The 24,514-nt window shown below is 40.1% G+C and overlaps 1 protein-coding gene across 1 annotated transcript; it reads left to right on the top strand.

The window, feature by feature from the left end:
- Positions 1 to 24,143, top strand: DNAJC27 (DnaJ heat shock protein family (Hsp40) member C27). Its single transcript, XM_036263062.1, has 7 exons — positions 1 to 234; positions 6,389 to 6,471; positions 9,957 to 10,026; positions 16,192 to 16,356; positions 16,994 to 17,116; positions 19,072 to 19,232; positions 23,706 to 24,143. Exons 1-7 carry the CDS (start codon positions 148 to 150, stop codon positions 23,836 to 23,838), a joined length of 822 nt encoding a protein of 273 aa, XP_036118955.1. The 5' UTR covers positions 1 to 147; the 3' UTR covers positions 23,839 to 24,143.
- The last annotated feature ends 371 nt before the right edge of the window (positions 24,144 to 24,514 follow it).

Genomic DNA, 24,514 nt, shown 5'->3' with positions numbered 1-24,514 from the left:
TGCTATGCAGCGGCGGGGATGGCGAACCGCGGAGCCCGGGCGGTGACGCTAGCAGCGGTTCCGCCATTGGATGAGGCGACCTGAGGGACGGGCCAGCGTGGTGAACAAGAAGAGGCCGAGGTGTGAGGCCCCGAGAGAGCGAGGGCAATGGAGGCCAACATGCCGAAGCGGAAGGAGCCTGGCAAGTCCCTGCGCATCAAAGTCATCTCCATGGGCAACGCTGAAGTGGGAAAAGTGAGTACCACGCTAGGAAGGGCGGGACCTCAGCGCGGCGGAGCGACGTGCCGATTGGCTGGGAGTGCGGCCACTCAACAGCCTGGGGCTCAGCCTCCTCCCCGCCCCTGAGAAGGCCCGGGTCTCCTCCTGGGGGATGGGGCTCCTCGAGGAAAACTCTCCTGACCTTTTTGACCTTTGGGTTGTCACCTCCTCCGCCGACGTCACTCTCTCTAAGAAGGTGTCTCCTGTGGCCCTTAGCCCTTGAATGTACCCCAAAGAAAGTAAGGAGGCCTGGATCCTAACGTTAGACTGTCAGCTTAGCTACCATATCTGTGTTCGAGGTGACCTATCTGAGACTTAGAGGTGGAGAATAAAAGTTTAGTTACCCCAAGTAGTGCTTCAGAGCCGAAGGGAACTTACTGGGGAACGTGTGAGGATTGGGGATTTGTAAAATATTTCTCTACAGAACTGGAGCCCCGAATCCAGCATTTCGCGGAGCATAACTGACGCTGACATGTTTCACGGGGGAGGTGCAATGCATGTCAAGGAGCCTGTGCCCTTTTGTTTTGCATGTTTGTTTTGTGTTTATTTTTGGTGGTGTTACCACATCTGTTCTCTAAAAGAAGCCTTAGTTCTGCCTTTTTCTTTTCTTAGTCTACTGGGTGTCATCTATAGGCTGTCCCATGGTATGAGGGAATGGGGGGTGTAAGGTGACCAGAGGTCTTTCCCTAAATGAATTTTAGGACTGCCTCCTCTTCACCCAAGTTGTCTGTCCTTATAGGTAAGTGGAAGCTGTTGATTAGGAACCTCTCAAGTTCATCAAATTAGTGACAGAGACCGGATTAGAACCTGGGTCTTCACATTCCCACTGCAGATCTCTTTCCATGTTTACATGCTGTCAAAATCAACTGGGAAAAGGATCTCCATGCGAAAAGACCTAGTAAAGTATTTAGGCCAGTTCCTTGCACACATTTAATGCTCGTTAAATGTTTATTAGTGTATTTTCTTTCTTTTTAGCATTTTACTGTTTATGTATCTGTGTGTGTATATGTATGTATGTACACACTAACATAGCATTCTCTGAAAGGCAACATCTAGTGAACATCAGCTATGTGCCAGGCATTGAGAAGCAAAGAATAAAATGCCTCTAGAAGGTTATGTACTAAACTGGCAAAGAGCATTGCATCACTTTTGTAATTTTACTATGTTTAATGGTGCAGCATTAAAAATTGCCCAAAATGCCCAGTGTCACTACATTCATTAGCCGGTACAATTAGATGAGAGAGAGAAAGAAATAAATTATGAAGTACTAGAAAGAAGAAGGCAATATTGTCATTCTTTGCTAGTTATATGATTATCTAGAAACCCAAAGAGAATTTAACTGAAAAGTCAGAAAATTCAGTGAGGAAAAACTAACATACAAAAATTAATAGCTTTACTATGTAAAATTATTATTGTTTGGAATATATCATTGAAGAACTATTTGACTTTATAATAAAAACCAAAACAAAGTGCCTAGGTTTAAAATTGAGAAGAAATAGGTAGGACCTATATGAAGAATAATTTCAGACTCTACAAAGGGACATACAATTACTTAGATGAATGGAAAGATATTTCTCCTTAATTAGGATCACTCAAAATTGTAGAGATGTTAATTCTTTAAAATAATATACAAATGTAACTCAATTCCATTTACATTTCCAATAGGGTTTTTCTTCAGAACATAATAAAAGGTACTAAAATTAAACATGAAAATAAGAAAATTGTGAAGAAGGAAATGAGAAGAGACTAACACTAATGATATTAAAACACATTTTAAAGTTACCAAGATTTTCCTCTTGATACTGGAAAGGAAATATAGAGACGTCAGTGCAATAGAATGGAGTCCAGAAATAAACTCAAACATGTAAGGAAACTCAGTTTACAACAAATGTAATCATGGGAACATAGGGACCATTTAATAAGTACTATTGGAACAAGTACATACTATTTGGGAGTAGAGTAGATCCCTATTGCATTCCTTTCTCAAAAATAAATTTCAGGTGAATAAAATACTTAAATGTAACAAAAAATTTTCCTTTAGTTATAAAAGTAGCACACATTCATTTTAAAGAATTTGGAAAATATAGAAACATATACAGATAAACAATTTTATGTTAAAAATTAAGAAATGCTCTAGTAAATAATCCTTGAACCAAAAGGCAAATAAAAACAAATGACAAAATAACTATTAAGCAATGAAAAGGATAGAATCTATACCAAAACCTTCAGGATAAAATCAAAGCTGTAGTCAAATAATTTATTAGAAATGTAGAAATAATTTATTTCTAAAGACGAGAGATAAACACTAAAGAAAATTAATGGTGGCACAACTTTTTTAGTACACTAAAAACCATAAAAGTACACTTTAAAGTATGAATTTTATGGTATGGTATGTCTCAATTTTAAAAAAAACTAAAGGAACTTAATACATTAGAAAAAGGACACAAAATAAACCAAAAGACAAAGGGAGTTCTCTGGAAAGATTAATTATGAAAAAGAATGCCTACAAATCTGTTTAAGAAAAATAGAGAAAGCAAAATATTACAAGATTTGTGTTGAAAAAAAGACAGTCACACACTGGAAGAGCTTAAAAGATTGATTAGAGAATACTACCAAAATTCTATGGGAATATATTGGAAAATATAGAGGAAATGGAGGACTTCTAAGCAAAATATAAATTACCAGAATTGACTCAAAAGAAGTAGAAAACCCATTGACCAGTTACTACAGAAGAAATTAAGAGATTTATCATTTCAAAAGGTTATCAGGGTCAGGTGGCTTCATGAATAAGCATGATTTAAGTTTTTTAAACATAATTTCAATTTTTTAAATTACTCCGTGGCAAAGAAAAATATGAACAGGATTCTTATTTATTATATGAAGTCATGGTAACTTAAATAGCAAAACTTGATATAGTATCAAAAAAGAAAAGTATATGCCAATTTTATATATACATAGAGATGCATAATTTCTAAATATCAACAGAATTTGGCAATATAAAAATATATATACTGTTATTAAGTAGGGATTGTCATATGATTGCAAACATGGTTCAATATCAAGATGTCAATCAACATAATTTGTATCAACCGATTACTGGAGAACATATTTTCAGTACACTAAAAATATTTAATATAATTAGTCATTTCTAATAAACATTTTATGATAAAATAATATTTATTATCAACCAGCAGCAAACATATCAGCAAAATGCTAAGGCCATTTTCATTAAAAACAGGTACAAAAAAGGATACTTATTATTTTCCTTTATTATTAAGCATTGTTTTTTAGAGGTTCTAGAGATGCAATAAAAAGGAGGAGATTCCCAAGGGTTTTATATCCTCTATGGCAGACCCCTAAAGTTTCTGTGTTCTATGTTTATATCCAATTCAACTTTCAACATTAGCAGTCAACCTGTTCCCAAAGCCCCAGCCCAGTTCTCAGGGTCCTCTAGGATCTGAAGTTTCTAATATGATTACCACTGAATCTGTATATCAGTCAACTCTGAAGCTTGCCCCAATTTTAGATGTCCAGTTATATTAAATAAATACCTGCCTGTTGAATTGGGTTTCTCTTACTTGTGGTCAAAAATATCCCCATCATACAACATTGTAGTATATACTTCTCTGAGTTTGCTTTTCTCTCTTAACAATAGATTATGGCAATTCCTCCAAGTTATCTGACAGATAACTCCCTCTTCTTCATGGTTACATAATAGTCCATGATATGCAAGGAGTCTCACTATTGATGAGAATTCACTTTGTTTCCAGCTTTTCCCCCTACTACAATGTTGTAATAAATACCATTGTGTGTGTGTGTGTGTGTGTGTGTGTGTACACATGTAGGCATACCTAGTTTAATTGGACTCCACGGAGATTGTGTTTTTTCCCACACTGGAGGTAAGGCTACCCACAAAAAGATTCTGACTCACTGAAGGCTCAGATTATGGTTAGCATTTTTTAACAATAGAGTATTTTGTTGTTGTATATTTTTCCATTGATTTTTAGATAGAGTGAAAGGGAGGGCGGGAGAGAGAGAGAAAGAAACATCGATGTGAGAGAGAGACACTGATTGGTTGCCTGCGACAGGACCCCAACCAGGGCCAGGACTGAACTGCAACTGAGGTACATGCCTTTGACCAGAATCTAACCCACGATAATTTGGTCCGCTGGCCAATGATCTAACCGCTGAGCCACACTGGCCAGGGCTATAAATGTGTTTTTAAAAGTGTAGCCTCTTAGCGGTAGTCACTCCAAAGAAGTTTTTCCTTTAGTTCACAATGAGCTTATTAAGTCCTTTTTATAGTAACTGTCCTATTTAATTTAGATTAAGGTTCATCAGGAAAGGATTTAAACAGAATAAACTCCATTAGCAGCACTTCAAGTAAATTATAAGTTTCATGAGTACTAGGGATTATTATTAATATACAAGTCATTTTAAATTGTTTTTTCATTGGCACTGAGCTAATTCTGCAAAAGATATAAAGAAGTAAGATACTGGTACTTGCCCCAGCCAGTGTGGCTTGGTTGGATGGGCATCGTCCCATGCACCAAAAGGTTGCTGGTTCAGTTCTTGGTCAGGGCGCATGCCTGGGTGTGGACTCGATGCCCAGGTTGTGGTCTGGATCCCCAGTGGGGGGCGTTCAGGAGGCAGCTGATTGATGGTCCCCTCTTATATCGATGTTCCTCTCTTATATCCTCTTTTTCTCTCTTCCCTCTCCATTCATCACTTTCTAAAAACCAATAAAAATATTTAAAATATATATATACTGGTGCACATGCCCAGGTTGTGGGCCCGATCCCCAAAGGGGGGCATGCAGGAGGCCGCCAACTGATGTTCTCTGTCATCGATGTTTCTATCTCTCTCTCCCTCACCCTTCTTCTCTCTAAAATCAATAAAGAAAAAAAAATACTGGTGCTTGCCCTCACATAGTTTACTGTCTAGCTGAAGAGATAAGGTAAATATACACATGTGAAAAGGTAATTAACAATACAAGGCAGTGTATGACTGGTGGCAAATGCATAGTGTGTGTATGTAATTGTGTATATGTAAAGTGCTAGAGGAGTTCAGATGCAGACAAGATCTCATAACCTGAGTGCTCAGAGTTTGAGCTGGGCCTTAAAGGATAACCAAGATTTGAAAAGAGAAAGGAGGAAGGGGGGGAAAAAGGAGAAACATCTGTAACAAAAATAAATTAATTAAAAAAAAGAAAGAAAGAAAAGAGAAAGGAAAGCTTATTCCAAGTAGAAGGAAAACTAATGATAAAAGCCGGAAGTCAGGTCCTGGGAGTTTTGCAGAAATGGAGAGTTTATATAGAAGGGTTTAGACAGAAGACAGATTAGGGTCAGATTACGGAGGACTTTAGGGATTTAGTCCTAAGGAATTTGGATTGTGAACTCTTGGCAATGAGAAACCACTGAAGATTTCTGACTTGAAATAATGTTAGTGATATACAGTATTGGCTGAAGTTGGGAGGAAAAGGAGTCAGAAAGACCAACAAAGAAGTTCCTGCAGTGTCTAGGAGTAGATGATGGCCTAAACCAAAGTGGTGTCAATGGCAGTTGAAATGAAGAGACAGATGGAAGAAACATTCACAAGAAGATTTGGAAAGGCTCAGACTCAAACATGACTTCAATATTTTGATCTTCTGTAATTGGGAAAATGGTATTATTAACAGAACTAGGATGTCAGCAGGATGAGCTGTTTTATGTATAAGATTAGTTTATGTTCAGACTTGCTGAATTTAAGGTAACAGCAAGGCATCTAAGTAGAAACTAGTTTAGCAGATAGATATTTGGAGATGGGGATCTTGTCTTGGGAGGGGAGGTCAAGGCTAGGCCTAGATATTTCGGTGATATTATAGAAAGTAGAAGAGTTCTTCAAAGAAAAGAGCACAGAAATTGAGAACTAAACTAAAAGTGTACCTATATTTGATGTTAACGGGATAATTTAAAAATAATTTTTCTTTAAAATCTTCCTTTTAGCATTTTTCTTTCAGTTACTTTATACTTTGGGCTTTTAAAAATGCTTTCTCGTAGTGATGAATGAAGAAACCATAATGAAGAAATGTGTTTATTTTGTGTATGTTCCCGGGGATATTTACTAAAAGCATGTATTTTCACCTTTTTAGAGCTGTATTATAAAGCGGTACTGTGAGAAAAGATTTGTGTCTAAATACCTTGCAACAATTGGAATTGACTATGGAGTCACAAAGTGAGTATATTGTTTCTTTGGGCTTGTAAATGACATAGAAATTCAGAACCCTTTTAAAATGATCTGTCTTAAAATAGAGATTCTGAAGACAAATTGAGAAAGAATAGGAATGAGACCTTTACAGATATGTAGAGATCATAGCACCCCTCACTATCAGTTCCTATCAGTTCATCACTGAGCATGTTCTATTCTTCAGGCCTTGTGTTAGGTAGGGGATCTACAATGTCGAGCATGTCAACCCAGAGCCTAACCAGCAGGTGTCACTTTTCAGGAAACTTGTTTCTGTAGAAGGAGGTCCTATTAGCAGGTGTGTATTTAGAGCATTTTGAAATATTATCTCTAAAAAAGTGTAAAAATTATGTGGAAAATTTTCTATCGGAGAACCTTATTGATTTGTGATCTTTATAGCCTATTGGAGTTGAGAAAAAATGATCCAGGAAGAGTGAAATTGGGTATAATTAGGGATTTATTTGGAGAAAATCAAGAGTGGGTTGAGCTTGGGGAGATAGTAGTACATTATAGGTATAATTCTACTCTGCCAAAGAGTAGAATTGAGGTAGACAACACACTCTCTAAAGGTGGAATCTCAGGCACTCACTATTCTGGTCCCAGTCTACCCCCCCCCCCCCCACTTCTCTCTCATTGCATTCCTTTACACTTTTCTCTCCATCCATGAACTGCCATCATACCTTCCTAGCTTAGTGCAGTTATTCATTTTGCTCCTGAAAGGGTCTTTTCCCTCATCTCTCCACCTGTCAATCCCTTCAAGGTGTAAAATACTCCCATATAAGGCCTTCTGGACACCTCCTTTATCAGTCAGGACTCATTTTGGTTGCAAATGACAGAAATATTAAAATTGTCTGCTATTTATGGTACTTACAATAAATTGCCTTGTGTTGTTATTATTTGTATATATTTAATGTCCCCCACTAGATTATAAGCTCTGTGAAGAAGGGGCAATTAGTGTAATTACCTATGAGTGCCTGGCACAGTGCTTGTACATAGTAGATACTCAATAAGTAAATAAACTGTTTGCAAGATTAGAATATTAGAGCAACATTCAAAATGGTAGATAAAGTGGGGGAGGTGTTATATGTTTTTCAGGGCACAGTATTTCATCATTGATATGGTAGGATATCCTGTTTAAGGCAGTTTTGTTTTGAGTCATGTAAGTAGTTAGTATATTCATCTAAGAAATGAGAATCACCATATTATGCCCCAGAACTGTGGTTTATTCAACAGACTCTTCTGTTTCTGGCTGAAATTTTTTTGGGAGAAGATGGTCATCTCACGGTGAGTCAGGAGGATATAATTGACAGAAACCCAACTCAAAAGAATTCAGGCAAAATAATAAAAAGGACAATAATTCACATAAACCCATTATATAGATGTAGCTGGTCCTCAGAGGTGACTGGATCCAGGGACAGAATAGAACCAAATAATTTCACCACATCTCTCTCTCTCTCTCTTTGACTTTCTCTACACAGCTGCCAGCAGCTCTTGGGCTCAAATTGTAAGTTTTACTTTCAGAGAGAGAGCAAAACTAGTATTCCAAGTTTAAAAATTCCAGGGCAGGTTTGGGTTTCAGGGAGGGACAGATGCCTTTCCCCAGCAAAGGACACGGCAGAGCCCGGTTGAACCACCATTCGGAGAAGAAAGGGGTCGAGGAGTACTCCTTTGGCCCATTAAAATGATAGCTGCCCATTGCATTTGTCCTGTTTTCAGTAGGTAAAGCCCAGCTTTCAGGATGCCTAAGAATTACTTGGAGAATTTGTCAAAATGAAGATTCCTAGGACCCACCCACTGAGATTTTGACTCACTGGGTCTGAGGTGGGGCACAAGAATCTGCATTTTTAACACCAGCTCCCCAGTAGTTATGATGCAGATGGTCTTCAGGCCACAACTGAGGCAAGCCCTGCCTTGGGGTACTGAATTGGCATTTTTCTTAAGGTAATTTTCTCTGGCTTCTAAATTAAATTGACCTCCTTTGAGTGTCAATGTGTGAATCCACTTGTTCTCAAATGCTGTCTCTTCAAGGTGAAATTTTCTAATGTAAATTATTATATCAGATCTTCTCCAGATGCTCTTAAACTCTTACTGTTTTGTTTTTTGTTTTGCTGTTCTCACACAAATGTGTATCTTAAACTTGATGAAATACGGTAGATAATATAGCAATGGAGAAATCATGATAATATGATTAATGGTGGTTAGTTTTATTTAAATATACAAGTAATATAAAAATAAACTGTGGGAATTAGGGTTTCAGAACTGAAAGTAGATGTTATAAATTTGGACAGGGAATCATAACAATAAATAAATCAGAAGATAACACAGGGACAATGGGAGCCAAGTGCTGATGTCCTTGTATTCCACAGGAGGGAGTCGTATTAGTGCTATTGAAAATTGAAATGTGGTGTTTAAAAAAAAGACTCTCATTTGTTAATTTATTGTTAGTAAGCTCTATTCTTTAACCTTAGAAGAATCTTTTGGGAAATAGTATTTCTGTGGTGAGGGCGCATTTGTATTTAAAGGTCAATAATAATTCCTCCCAATTCACTTCAGTTTCTTTTTTTTCCTTCCTTCCTTCCTTCCTTCCTTCCTTCCTTCCTTCCTTCCTTCCTTCCTTCTTTTTTTGTTAGATTCAATGAAAGGTAAATTTTATGCTTTTCATTTCAAAATAGTATAAGCCCACATTAAAATATTTTTGTGTTAGTCTTATCTACACACAGAAAGAAGTCTGTAGTGATTTTAATCTATATTAATTAAGTTTTGTTCTGGGTGATATGATTTGGGTTTACTTACAAGTTTTCATCTTTTTCTTTTTCTTTAGTGTTTGAATTATTTCGATTATTTTATTCATTCATTTTCCAGTACTGATTTTTTTTTAAAAAGAAAAAAGACTAGAAACAAATATGCTGTGATGTTAACAGTAGTTAATTATAATATGAATGGTTGTTATTTCCCTTTTTGTTCTTTTCTCTATTTTCAAGTTTCTGAAAACAAATTGCTGTTGTTCAAATGAGGATCACAAGAAAATGAAACAGATGTTGTTAATAATATAATCTTTGTTATTGTTCTGCATGATGACCAAGTATAACCAGTAGTAATTAAGATGTCTTACTAAGGGAAATAAAACATTTTGTTTTTCTTCTTCTCATTCCTGCTTGTCCCAAATCAATTTTTCTTAGTACCATAGTAATAGTCACCATTTGTTAGTTAAGGGGTGTGGACTGAAGTTTCCTAAGGGAAGTTGAAGGTAAACAAGAGTGCTTACTCCAGGCGGGGTCAGTGTTGGTAAAAGAAGGAGGCAAGGTTATCTGCCAAGGCACTGGCTGCTGTTGTAAAGATTATCTGAAATCAGGAAGAGGCACTAAGAAGCCCTTTTAAATTTCATACACATACACTTTTGAAATTTATTAATGACAAATAATGTGAATGCAGAAACCATGACCTTCTTTGGGGTTTTTTCCATTTGAACATTTCAGGGTACAAATCAGAGACAGAGAAATCAAAGTTAACATCTTTGATATGGCTGGACATCCGTTCTTCTACGAGGTAAGAAAGAAAGCCTTTCTGAGAAAACCTATATGCAGTATTGTCAGTCGTGTAGGCAAAGATCCTGAATTATTTAAAATTACTCATATTCAAATTATGTGTAAAAATAGGTAAATGTAGCTGATATAAGACATTTTAACCTTCAAAGGACTGCTGCTTTTTACTTTATACCTTAGCCCAAAATGGATAATTGCATTCATGCGTGGACTTAAGAATTTGGTAACGTGACTTCTTTCCTAGCAGGTACCAGTGATCTTTCCGGTCCACTCCTCAGCCATGTGAGTTCTCTCCCCAGGGAGAACCCCGCCTGATTTACTTTCATCTATTTGTCAGTCCTAAGTAGTCTTAAAATGAACCTCATGACCATTCTCTTCTGTTTTTCCTTCCCTAGGCCTTTCCTTTTCCCTAAGGAGGCTTTTTGCTCTTCTCTAATTTGGCCATTTCACTTAAGTTCTTATGTTTATTATTCCTTTCTTCTGCTTTGGCTTATTTTGTTCTAGGTTCCTGATGTGAGAGCTTAGATTTTGTTTTTTAATCCTCACCTGAGGATATGGTTTTTGAAAATTGATTTTTAGAGAGAGGGGAAAGGAGGGGTAGGGAGGGAGAAAGAGAGAGAGAAAGAGAGAGAGAGAGAGAGAGAGAGAGAGATTGGGGGAAGAGAGAAACAGCAATTGGCCTCATGCATGCACTCCCACCAGGACAGAACCCGCAACCTGGGTACATGCCCTGACCAGAATCGAACCAGCAACCCTTTGTGCACAGGACAACACTCCAACCAACTGAGCCACCCAGCCAGGCCTGGGTTGGTATTTTTTCTAACACTTGAAAAATCCTCTGCCCTCCATGATTCTGATGAGAAATCTGCTGTCATTTGAAGTGTTTTCTTCCCTCTAAGAGGGGCATCACTTTTCTCTGGCTGCTTTCATGGTTTTCCCTTTGTCTTTCGTTTTCGAGGTTTAATTATGATGTGCGTTGGCATGGATGCCATACTGTATTTTTTCTGTTTGGGGTTTTCTCAGCTTCTTGAATCTGTAGGTTTATGTCTCCTGTCAAATTTGGGAAGTTTTTAGTCATTATTTCTTTGAGTACTTTTTCAGCCGCACCTTGTTTCCCCTCTTCTTGTTCTCATCTTGTTCGATTTATTTATCTATTTGTTTTTCTCTCTGTTGTTTAGATTGGGTGATTTTTATTGTTCTGCCTTCTAGTTCTCTGATGCTTTCCACTGTCCCCTCCATTTGTTGAGCTCAATTTTAAGCTTTTTAAAATTCTAGTTATTGTATTTTTCACTATTTTTCTAAAATTTTCACTCAGCCTTTGCTTGAGTGGGTGGGGTGGAGAGACAGAATGTTAAGGTGTCTAGCTGGAGTGAGCGGTTATCTTCTAAAGTTTTTCTTATCTTGTGAGGCTGCCTCTTTCTTGGTGTTTTGTGTTAAGAGAACAGGCTTTTGTTGGGCTTTCGTCTGTCTGGTCTGCCTGGTCTGTCTGCACGCTGTGGCAATTCCACGCCGGCTGCCTCGGCTCCAAGTCTTGGATGCGTGAGGCCTGAAAGCCCAGGAAACTTCCTGTTGTGTCATTCCTCGGGCCTGAGATTCCTAGCTGTCTGCCTTCTCTCCACCTTCCGGAGTCCTCTTATGTATGTTTTATATATGATGTCCAGGATTTTTACTAGTTCTTAGCAGGAAGAGCAGGGAAAAGTACATCTATTCCATCTTTCTGGAGGAAACCTAACTTTTCATTGCTGTAAAATCTCTCATCTTGTGAATATACCTAAAATATTTAAGTAAAATGAATTCCTTTTAAATGTGAAGTCTTACAGCGGGTTAAATCAATTTCACAAGTGTAGACTATTGTTGGTGGAAAAGCATGGGGGCTCTAGATGACCTCAAGTTTGACATCTGACTACCAGAAATTCTAACAAAACCTTAGACTACACCAAATCGTGTAAAATGGAGCATTAGAGGAAACCTGAACATGAACATGGTCCAGACCCCTGCCCGTTATTGGGTTTCTTTCTGTAGCATCTGATGGTCGTCATTCATTCACGTCAGCACTGGAAATACACAGCCCCTGTTCTCATGGAATCTAAATTTGTCAGAGAAATGTTAAATGGGTGACAGAATGCTTGGGAACACTTAAAACCCAGACCTGGCTCAGCTAGGAGGAAGCAACAATTAAACTGAGTGTTGATGGACAAGTAAGAGTTACATAGGTTGGTGGGAATCCAGGGACAATTAATACACAGGACAGTTTTGAGTGGTGCAGACTCGTGAGGGTTTGGAGAATGAGTATCTCTAATGATGGGGTCTCACTGCTTCAGAAGTTAATACTTTATAGAGTGAAAAACTCTAGATTAACAACTTCACCTTTACGAAACCTGCCATCCTTTGACTTTCGCCACTGATTTCTCCTTGTTTTTGAAGCAACATGGACCGAGTTTGTTCTACAAGAAAGCCTGCCTAATATTTATTCATTTGTTCCTGTCCAGCTAAAACTTTTTTTTTAAATTCCTGCCACAGCTAGATCTGTTCGTATCCTTTGCGGATAAACTCTCATTAGCCTATAGGGAGCTGAGAACTGAGCACAGCATTCCACATGTCTAATAGTGAAAAACACTGAGTGTTCTGTTACCTCTGCCGTTAGACACTAGACTCTTCATAACACAACCTGAAATTGTAAGAGCTTTTTTCCAGCAGCTTAAAAAATGGTAGTGTAATTAACAGAAGCTCCTGAAACTATCACTTCTGAAGAAGCTTTTCTCTGAAATAGCCTTGACCTCTCCTTTTTTTTTGGTTAAATATTTGCTGTCTGGAGCTCAAACCCTCATTGTTACTAGACCAGAGCCACCATCTTCTTTAAAAGCTCCAGGCTGACCAGAGTATACCTTGCTCAGCACACAGCCCAGGAAGCACACTCGGCCCTGGCTGTGATCGCTGGCGTTCTCACATCCTTGTCGCCGGTCCTCCAGTGAAGCCTCCATGGTCACAATTCTCTGGACAGGCTAACCCACAGGCCTACTGCAAAAGGACAGTGTGCTTAGTATGTGAGGTAACCACGTCAGGGGACAGTACCCCCAAGAGCACCACCAGGGAATGGTGGGGCCTGTCTCCTCCCACCCGTCTTGCTTCCACTGGGGTTTAGTTTATTGGTGTGAGTTTGAGGGACCACAGAAACTTTCTGAAGCCTGAGTGATTAATCTAACAGCTTTTTCTAACCTATAAACTAGAAAGTTTGCCATCTTTGCTTTGAGAATGAAATAATCCCAGTTCCTGTAGCATCCTATTTAATTAAACTTTGGATGGAGCAAGTCTGCAAGACTAACCTTAGAAACCTGTTGGGGGTGACAAGAATCATAGAGTGGCAGGTAACCACTGAGACATTGACTTTGACTTTTTCATTTTATAACTGAGGAAACTAAGGCTTGAGGTAATAAAATCACTTACTCAAGATTATTGTCTCTTTTTATACACAAATCTCCCTCTGGACAGCATGATCTACATTTTGAAATTCTTTTCCCCTTTGGCCTCTATTTTGTTCTCTCTCATAGCACATTCAGCCGTTTGACTAAACACATGTGTCTCAGATATGGCCACTTCCCAGGCTCTCTGGGTGACACGAAGGTGTCAGGTACAGTCTTCATGTTGCTTACAGTCTGGTGCAGAGACAGCCGACATACCGCGCTCACTGCACAACTCACAGGACGTGCCGTGAGCACTGTGAGGAGCACAGAGTGCTGTGGTTTCTAGGGGGTTAGAGATGACATTCTGTTTGCAGAGGTGAGGAGTTAGATGATGAGGAGCAGGGCAGGAAAGCTACACAAACAATATGGTGTTATAACTAGCCCTTGAGAGACTGAAGATAAAGAGGTGTCCATTTGCCAATGGAATTAGGAAGGCACAGGTTAGGTTCGGGGTATGAGAGATTGTCCAATTTGAAGTACAGGGTGAGTAAGAGGAGGATAAGACCAAAAAGTTGGGGAGGGGAGGGAACTAATCAGAAACTTTTAACGTCAATTTTGAGAGTTTGAACTGTGGGGAGTGGAGAAACTAAAGAATTTTTGAGCCAGGGTTTTAAAAAGATGAATATGCACCGTGTACAGTGTTGCTAGGGAGATTACTTAGAAGACTTGCAGAGATAATGTTGGCAGTGAAAATGGAAAGGAAGTGACAGGTGCAAGAAATATGACAGAGGTGGCTTCTGCAGGATTGTTTGAATCTGCTGAGCAAAGAGAGGAAGGACAAAGGTTAACACCAGGCTTTCAGCCCAAACGACAGAGAATGGTCTGCTATGTTCAGCACTAGAAGTTCAAGAGAAGGAAAAGTATAGAAAGGAATAAGTTGGAGGGTTTCCTGATGTACCTGTAGAATTTGAAATTCTTACAGGACCCTCAGCTAGAAGAGTCCAGAGCTCCTTGGAAATGCAGGTCTGGAAGCAGAGATGAAAGGGTTCACCTTGGAGGCTCTCCCAGTTGAAACTGTGAGTGGTTGACGCTGCTGAGTTGGGAAGAAGGAAAAGAAAAGAAGAGGGCCCAGGACAGGGTTTGGGGCGTTATGGAGGCAGGTCGGAGTGGGAACCACGGACAGAAGAGGAGCTGGTGAAAGAGGGATCCGTTGAGAACCTGGGGAATGTGGTGTATGGGGGCCAAGGCGGCAACGTTTCGGAAACGGCGGGAGAGCCCCGTTTTCACCACTGCAGGCGGGCTACGGACCACGCATATGAGGGAGCAGACTCCTCGTCGCTATCATTTTAAATTCTTACTGATTTTGTTGGGTTTAGTTTTAGGGGATAGCTGTCTATGTTTCTGCTAATTAATACGCAGAATTGGTCCAGGTGTCTGTGCTCAGAAAACTATAGTTACTTCCAGTCTGATGTGTATAAGATGTCTTTATTTCTTTTTTTTATCCTCACCCGAGGACATTTTTCCATTTTTTGTTCAGATAGAGTGGGAGGGAGAGAGAGGAACAGAGAGAGAGAGAGAAACATCGATGTGAAAGGAACACATCGAGTGGCTGCCACCCGCACAACCGACCAGGGCCAGGGACAAACTGCAACCGAGGTACGCGCCCTTAGCGGGAACCGAACCCGGGTCTCTCAGGACCGCAGGCCGACGCTCTAACCGCTGAGCCAAACCGGCCAGGGCAGATGTCTTTATTTCTTACTGCATATCCAGTGTGAGTCTGAGAGCATGCGGGAATACTTTGGAAAGAATGTATGTTGCAGTGCCTCTGTCACTGAAACCCCGAAGCTGTCAGTGCTGCTCTCGCCCTCGCCATCTGTCACTGCCTCTGCCACTTCAGTGCCCTGTACTTCATGCTGCCTCTGCCCAGAATTGAGGGTGCGCTCCAGAGTGAGTTACCATTCTGATGAAAACATGGAAGGAGGACAGTGAGAGAATGGATGCAAGGAAGGAAGGGAGAAGGTGCTAATACACTCTGTTTTCTGGGCACAATATGGGTGATTTGCCTTCATCATCTCATTTATTCTTCATAATAAATAACCTTGTGGAGTAAGTAGTATTATCCCCATTTTACAGATGAGGAAACTGAGATGCAGAGAGGTCAAGTGGCTTGCCCAGGATCACACAATAGTAAGCATGAACTCAGATCTGTCTGACTCCAGAGCCTGTGCTCTTTTCCGCTGCATTACACTGAGGCTCTGAGCTTGGAATCTGAAGTCGGTGTACAGATCCAAGTCCTAGGGCCCTGCGGAAACTCTGCCTAGCATCCTGGGAAAGCCGACTTTGGGATGCCATGTCTAAATGGCTGTGCCTATTGCTGATATTTGTGTCATTTTTGCCTTAGAGTCTTTTTAATTGTTCACTTACCTTCTGTGTTCTTCCTGAGAAGAACTTGATGTAATTTGTATTCTTTTAAGTTCTGCTAACAACACTTAAAGATTGATTGTCTCTGGGGAATGGAACTGGAGGTGAGGAAGGGTAGGGCAGGAGCCTGTTGTTTCCATTACAAGCTCTTTTGTACTAACAGATTTTTTTTTATCATGCTACTTAGATTTTGTAAAAGACCAGCAGATATTGAGATACAGCAACAAATATGAATACACAAAAGAACATACTTTGCTAAGTTAATGACTGTGCAATATATTTTTATAAAATCACAACCCCCCCAACTTGCTATTTCAGATTTTGTGCATCTGTTCTTTTATGTGAAGGTTCGTAATGAGTTTTACAAGGACACACAGGGTGTGATACTGGTCTATGATGTTGGGCAGAAAGACTCCTTTGATGCCCTTGATGCGTGGCTGGCAGAAATGAAGCAAGATCTTGGACCTCACGGAAACATGGAAAATATTGTATTTGTAGTGTGTGCCAACAAGGTAACTGCTTTGGAAATGGTATGCTCAACTTTCTAATTTATTATAGGAAGAGTGCAGTTCTGAGTTTGGGGGAACTTAAAAATAAAAGAAAAATTCCCTATTCGGTAACAGAGGAATCAACAACTTTTCAAAACATATGTCCCCAAAACAAGAGCAACAACAACAAACAACAAAGCCTGGTGTATCAGGATTTTTATCCATTTTTGTGTCTGGTTCGGTGCTTGGGGAATGACGTTGGTGACTGAGCCGGAGAGGTGTGTCCTAATGATCACCCTCTGACCTGAGTGGAGGAGGGGTGGTAATTAGGCACAGTGTGGTCTGTGGCAAGGTATGAAAAGCAGACCATAGCCCCTTGAATGTGGCAGACATGAAGCCAGCTTTCCGAGAGGTGAGCAGCAGCATTTTCTCAAGGGACAAAGTGGGGAGTGCAGTAACAGGCACTTGTTCTGCCACAGAAATCACTCCACCTTCAACATTAGTCATTGTTTTGGCCCTTTTGGTCCTGGTAATTTTATGTACTAGTGTTGGGGTTCATTTAAGAATAGTAGTTGCTTAGTCAGGGATTGACAGGCCTCACTGGGCCTTCTCTGGTGGGACAAGGTTGGCATCTTCTCTGCCCCTCAATTTACTGTTTCAGATCGACTGTACCAAGCACCGCTGTGTTGATGAAAGTGAAGGGCGTCTCTGGGCCGAAAGCAAAGGGTTCCTGTACTTTGAAACTTCAGCACAAACTGGAGAGGGAATTAATGAGATGTTCCAGGTAACTCAGAATTTTGTTTTAGAATTTGTGTCAAGGCTGCTCATGCCAAATTTTAGTTTAAATGATGAGAAGGTAAAGAATTTCTCATTAGAATAAGCTCACTCTTTTCAGAAGCTGGAGAGAGAAAGAGAGGAGGAGAAAGAATATGAGTATGAGTACGTGTGTATGTGTGATATCTCTCTGCTGTCTATTTTAGGCCAGACCTGGCTGATCATCAGAATTACTTGGGGAAATTCTACAAAATACAGATTGCTGGGTTCCAGACCTACTGGAAGCTTAATGTGATGGAGCCAGGGATCTGTATTTGGAAAAGCTTTCTAGGTGATTCTGATGATTATCAAGTTTAACAACAGTTATTATACTTAAGTGAGACAAAGAATTTCTTCCAAACTACCTTTGGTTACATCTGTATGCATAACCAAATGGAAGTGTTACTTTAGGAGAATTGCCTTACCATAGCTAAGATAATTCTATATTGTAGCCCATGCGGATGCAGTTAGCGAATAGGAGACTATCATTGCAGAATCCAGCCAGTCACACATGAACATTAGGACTCACCTATCAAGTAGGCAATAGAGAGATGTATTCATTCACATTGCAACTTGAATAAATGGTCACTTTTTAAAATTTACTAATCTTGAATAATTTTTAAGGGGAGGGGACTATTTAAACACTAAATTATAAAGTCAAATCAACTCTTAATGATAGATCTATTTGGAAGTAAGTGGTGGCATGAATAATGCATTTTTTTCTTATGACTATGTCTCATATTTTGGGAATTTTTAGCATTTCAAATAATGTAGCTATACTATAAAGTGTTCTTAATTATTGAGTGGGATTTTACTTAATCTTTTATGCTGAATTTTCTTCTCACAAGCTGTCACCCCTCCTATTAGAAGACAGGTTTCATCCTCACTGACAGGCTAAGTCGGGCGCCAGTAGCCTTCTATTTCAAGACCAAATAAGGCTGCTATTGGTTTGTCACATGTCTGTTCTTTTGAGTTCATAGACCTATGTGGGTTTGCACCTATATATGTGCAATGATAATACTTAAACATTGGAATAGTGTTTTACAATTCTGGAGGAGTTTACATATTTCATCATGTTTAAGACTCTTAACAATGTGTGGCCGATACCATTCTCATTTCAGATAGGAGGGCACCTAAGAGTAGTAGAGATTTGTTCAACAGCTATAAATAATAACTGTTAGAGGTTATATCAGCTCTTTAAAGATGATAGTTCATTCTCTTTCTCTTTTGGTCTCTATTGTGTCTCCTGAGATGTTAGCACCCGTCTTCATTCTTACTCCTTTGTGTATAATGTCGTTTTTCCCCTTCAGCTGCTTTTAAGAGTTTCTCTTTCTCTTTGGTTTTCAGCAGTTGTGCTGTGTGCCTACATGTCATTCTTTTTACATTGATCCTACTTAGGTCTTGTTGAGTTTCTCAGATTGGTGTGCAGATGTTTTTCTTGAAATTTGGGGAGTTTTTTGTTTTTGTTTTTTTACCTTTTTTTATATTGGCTCTGTTCTCACTCTCTTTTCTGTGTGGGATTCCAGCAACATATTAGATCATTTGATTTTGTCCCACTCCTTGAGACTGTGTTTATTTTTATTCATGTTTTCTCTCTGTTTTTCAGATTGCAGGGTCTCTATTGCTCTGATTTCAATCTATTGTTAAATCCACTGAGAGAATTTTTCGATTCAGTACTTTTCAGTTCTAGAATTTGCATTTGGTTCTTTGTGTAGTTCCCAATTCTCTGCTGAGATTCTCTGTCTCTTCACTCATTAAGAGTATATTTTCCTTTAATTTTTTAAATCATATTTTCCTTTACCTCTGAAATATTTGCTTTTTAAAAAAGAGTTACTGGAATATATTAAAATTCTTTAAGTTGATCTTAAAAGGAATTCCTATTTTCACAAAATCAGTTCTACTGTGGGATATGTTTTCTCTTTGCAGACCTTTTATGCATCCATAGTCGATTTATGTGACAATGGTGGGAAACGTCCTATCACAAATAGCAGTGCTAGTTTCACCAAAGAACAAGCAGACACCATTCGCAGAATTCGGAATAGCAAAGACAGTTGGGACATGTTGGGAGTCAAACCTGGGGCCTCAAGGTAAGCAGTGCTCTATGATATTAGTGCTGGATTCTAGTATAGAGAAAGGCACAACTGTCAGCATTACAGCTGCAATATATCTTCTTTTGATTGCCTAGAAATGTGAAGGTGTGTAGAAATAGATTACTTAATAACGACCTTTCACTGAATTAGAAACACCTTTGCTTCTTTGGTATTCAGTTGATGGCAGTTGCCTGATGTGGGAACTTGTAGTGTATCTGTGTACATTACTTGCTGAAATGGTATGCTCTGCGTTGTTGAATAAGAACCTTGAAGGTAATGTAACCTTAAAAAATACCATACAAAAGGGAATTCTTAAATTATAGAATTTTAGAGGAGGAAAGAATGTTAGCAATCAACTTATTCAAACATTTCATTTTATAACTGGGAACACTGGGACTTAGTGAGACTCAACACATTCAGTAACCTCAAGAGTTAGTGGTAGAATTGGTTCTTGACCCTGAACAGTGTGTGTGTTTATGTCTCAAAAAATCCTGCTAGTTCCTCATCTGTGTGTGTTTATGTTGTTTTATTTTAGCCAAAATAATTATTTGGGAGAAAAAGAAATATAATCACTACTCTTTGTTGCTTGTGCAAGAATAAATCATTGTTCAGCCCTGGCCGGTTTGGCTTAGCGGTTGGAGCGTCCGCCTACGGTCCGGAGAGACCCGGGTTCGGTTCCCGCTAAGGGCATGTACCTTGGTTGCAGTTTGTCCCCGGCCGTGGTTGGTCGTGCGGGTGGCAGCCACTCGATGTGTCCCTTTCACATCGATGTTTCCCTCTCTCTCTCTTCCTCTCTCTCCCTCCCACTCTGTCTGTACAAAAAATGGAAAAATGTCCTCGGGTGATGATAAAAAAAAAAAAAGAATAAATTGTTCTTCAGTATAGTTGCATAACTTTTTTACTCCAGTTTTATTGAAATGTAATTCACATACAACATTGTATAAGTTTAAGGTGTACAGCCTAATGATTTTACTTATATATTGTGAAACAGTTACAAGTTTAGTTAATATCCATCATCTCATATAGAAAAAAAAGAAAAGGTTTACATTGTAATGAGAACTCTTGGGATCTACTCTCTTAAGAACTTTCAGTGTTTAACATAACTTTTTACTATATAATACTGCTGTTACTATGCATATTATAATTTATAAGAATTCTCAGATCTTTTTTTTTTTTAATCCTCCCCTGAAGATATTTTTCCATTTATCTTCAGATAGACTGGGAGGGAGGGAGGGAGGGAGGGAGAGAGAGAAAGAGAAACATCGATGTGAGAGACATGCATTGACTGGTTGCCTCTAGAAAGACCCCGACCAGGGTGGGGGACTGAACCACAACCAAGGTACATACCGTTGACCAGAATTGAACCCAAGACTCTTTGGTCTGAGGGCTGATGCTCTATTTGTTGAGCCAAACCCACCAGGGCAAGTTCTCATATCTTTTAATTTTGCACCATAGCTTTCGTCTCCATGGTTCTCCCTTTCTACTTTTTCATCTCAATTCTCTCTCTCTCTCTCTCTCTCTCTCTCACACACACACACACACACACACACACACACACACACAGAAGTACATATTAAAATTGCCTTGTGGCATCAACAGCATTAAGTATCTCCTCCATTTTGGTCTCATAGCATATCTTTAAGTCCAGAAGGAGAGAAGGAAGGGGGAGGGGAAGACAGTTATTGGTCACCTCGACTTGCCAGGCATTACTGAGGATGCTTTAAATACACAAAGGAATTCAGATGACCTCATGTACAAAGTTAATTGGTATCTTTTAAATGTCCTTGTATTTATTTGTTTTTTTAATTTTATTTCATTTCATTTCATTTTTTCCATCACCATTTATCCCTTCTATGCCTTCTTCCACCTCTACCCCCTGCCCCCCACCGCCCCAATCACCACACTGTTGACTTCCTTGTAAATTTCCATGGTTTCATTCTAAATTCTTCCATTACATCCTCAACAGATAGTGGCTCTAAAACTAAGAAACTATTATTTTTCTTATTAATTAACTTAGAACAATACTTATTAAGGAAAAATAAACTTTGTGTTTTTTTGTTTTTATGGGGGTTTTTTTAGAGAGAGAAAAGAAGGGAGAGAGAGATAGAAACATAGATGGGCTGCCTTCTGCACACCCCCTACTAGGGATCAAGCCCGCAACCCAGACATGTGCCCTGACTGGGAATCGAACCAGAACCTCTCAGTCAATGGGATGACGCTCAATCCACTGAGCCACACCGGCCGGGCAAACTCTTGTTTCTTATTTATTCACTGTGGTTAATTGGAATCTACCAAAATTTAAAGGACCTCCATAAGTTCCATGCTCTTAAACTAATAGAAACATGTACTTTTTTTTTATCCTCACCTGAGGACATTTTTTTTTGCATTTATCTTCAGATAGAGCAAGAGGGAGAGAGGGAGGAAGAGAGAGAGAGAAACATCGACATGAGAGAGACACATAGAGTGGTCGCCACCCACACGACCCCAACTAGGGCCGGGGACAAGCCGCAACCAAGGTACGTGTCCTTAGCGGGAACCAAACCCGGGACTCTATGATTCATGGGCCGATGCTCCAACCGCTGAGCCAAACCGGCCAGGGCAAAACATGTACTTTTCTTACCTTTGTTCCTCTGAGTATGTCAAACTAAATTTGTATGGCACTGAATATATTTAGGCAAAACCTAAAAACATTTTTTGAGTCAGAGAGAGTGTTAATGTTTGTTCAGTTCTGTTTACTATTCTTGAACTTTAAAAAAATCTTCATCTTCAGTGGAATTAATATATTTCTTACACACTTGACTCAGTCCTGTTTCTTCAAAATTTTTCTGGAAAGTCTCTCCTGCTACCCAGAATGCTTACAAGGCACTCTTACTGCAGAGGCCCAGGCCTGACTACGAACCCCTAGGGACATGTCCCTCAGGAAGCAGGCGGCCAGAGGGGTTCTGCCCAGGACTCACTCAAGGGGAAGAGGGAGGATGTTGAACCTGCCTCAGATTTAGAGTCTTTTAGGGAGAATGTGGTTCTTGTTAGCTAATATCAAAGTTATCTGTGTAGAAAAGCTACATGCAAGATTAAAATAACAAAATTCAGGACTCCCCTCAGAGCAGAAAACAGAAAGAGCCTTAGAATGTATGCTCAGGGCACGGTCTCTGTCTCTCCAAGCTGACACGTAAGACTTTGTTACATCAAGATGTCAAAGACCATCTCCCTAATTTGCAAAGTCAAACTGGAAGTCCTTCTGACAAAAATTAAAGGTGAAAAGCTAGGGCCATCTCCAGGCTTATGGGGTAACGGGAACCCTGAGTTACAACAGGAAGGTAGAAGATAAAGCCATCTGGTAGAGACAGAGCCAGGGTAGTGTCTGGGCATTGAGAAGCCTCTCAGAGGCCTGGCACCCGAGGATGATGATGAGCAGGGAAGGTTAGAGGGACAGATGGTCTCCAGGCTTCTCCCCAACCAGTTCCTGCTCACTGAGGAGCTCAGAAGCCTCAGGTTCTCTCCTGGAGCTTTGCTGGTCTTTGGAGAAATAGTCACTGTTACTGCTTCTTTCCTGACTGGATAATATTAATTTCTCTCTTCTTCTTTGGTCTCAGGGAGCTCACTGTAACTCTCAGCCCTTTCCATCCCCCTTTCCTGGTCTTTGGTGTCACCGTCTTCCCCAGGCCTCGGATTCCCCATGAAACTGGAATTAATTTCAGCCCTTTTTTTTTGTCTTATCCACTTGTATATCTGGCTCATCATCTGCTTCTGCAAATTCTTGCTATGTATTATCTCTTTTATCTTCCCTTCCACAAACACCATAATCTAAACTCTCATACGCAAGCTTGGGTTATGGAAACAACCTCCTGCCTGTCTCCTAACTTTAAGAAACAGCACACCCAGCACCATTTTGTCATGAAATGCCTCCTATTGTTATTGTGTATCAAATCCAGTTTTCTGTTGTTTTGCCTTCATGGACTTTCACTTACTGACCCCTGCTCCCTGGCCTACTTGGTTTCTTGTCCTTCCCAGCAGTTTCCTCATGGAACTACACGCCGTGCCCACACTCTGTTCCCAGCCTCTGCCAGTTCTCTCTCCGTTGCTCTGTGTTTCTCCACCCGTGTTAATCCCCAAGCCCCAGCTTCCAGAGCTCTAGTCCAGGGGGCCTGCCCTGACCACCCTGTGCCCTCATTGCCAAAGTCAGCAAAGACTTGCTGAGTGCCTGCCAGGTACCAAGTACTGTGTGTTTTCATCTCATCATTCCCTTACTCAGCATTTTCTTAGTGTTCATATACTCATTTTGCATTGTATTTTTTCCTACTAGTATGTTACATATTATTTCTTTGTTGTTTGTTTCCTAACCCTACCTTTGGAAAGAAAGGGTAGTATTATGGGGTATGCTTGCTGTAAGAGCTATTACGTTGTCCAAACAGCTACATGCAGTGCGTGGGGCGGGCCCTGTCGCTGACATCGACCTTTCTCCTTCTGCAGGGACGAAGTCAATAAAGCCTATCGGAAACTGGCTGTGCTACTGCACCCTGACAAGTGTGTGGCGCCCGGCAGTGAAGATGCCTTCAAAGCGGTTGTGAATGCCCGGACAGCCCTCCTGAAAAACATCAAGTAGGAAGTGGAAAAACAGACGAGTGAGGGGCTCCGTACAAACTGACTTTCCCTGGAGGTAAAGCAGCCAACATGGATTTTCCTCCACAGAATCTCACTGCTCTTTTCACTCATGTTGTCATCGGCGAATCAGTAGGCCAGGTGCCTGTTACCATTTCACAGAGGGAGGAGGTGCAGAGAACCAAGTGCCACCTGTACACCATAGCTCATTCCACATTTCCAGAGGGAAATCAGTGCTCCGTCAACCCCTCACTCAGGAAAGTCCATGAGGCTACTGGAGGGGGGAGGACAGGAGGACCCTTTCACCTTTTCTTTCCTATTTTTTTGTTTGTTTTATTGAGGAAGGGAGGGGGGGGGAGAGAGAGAAACATCGATGAGAGAGAACACCGATTGGTCGCCTCTTGCATGCCCCTCACTGGGGATTGGGTCCACAACCTGGGCATGTGTCCTGACCAGGAATCGAACTGGGGACCTCTTGGTGCATGGGTCAACGCTCAACCAATGAGCCACACTGGCTGGACTTTTTTTTTTTTTTTTTTTTTAATTCATCTTCAGAGAAGGAAAACAGAAGCAGACATCAAAACCCATGAAAGTTTGGCATGACCTCACAAGCAAGTTGCTCCTTTTCGAATGAGATCCTTGGGTAGTCTGATAATTTTAACCATCGATCTAAAGTAAAT

The sequence above is a fragment of the Molossus molossus genome, unplaced genomic scaffold, assembly GCF_014108415.1.
Source record: "Molossus molossus isolate mMolMol1 unplaced genomic scaffold, mMolMol1.p scaffold_m16_p_15, whole genome shotgun sequence".
NCBI classification, from domain to species: domain Eukaryota; kingdom Metazoa; phylum Chordata; class Mammalia; order Chiroptera; family Molossidae; genus Molossus; species Molossus molossus.
Note: the sequence above shows the minus strand (reverse complement) of the source record. Positions and strands in the feature narration are given on the sequence as shown.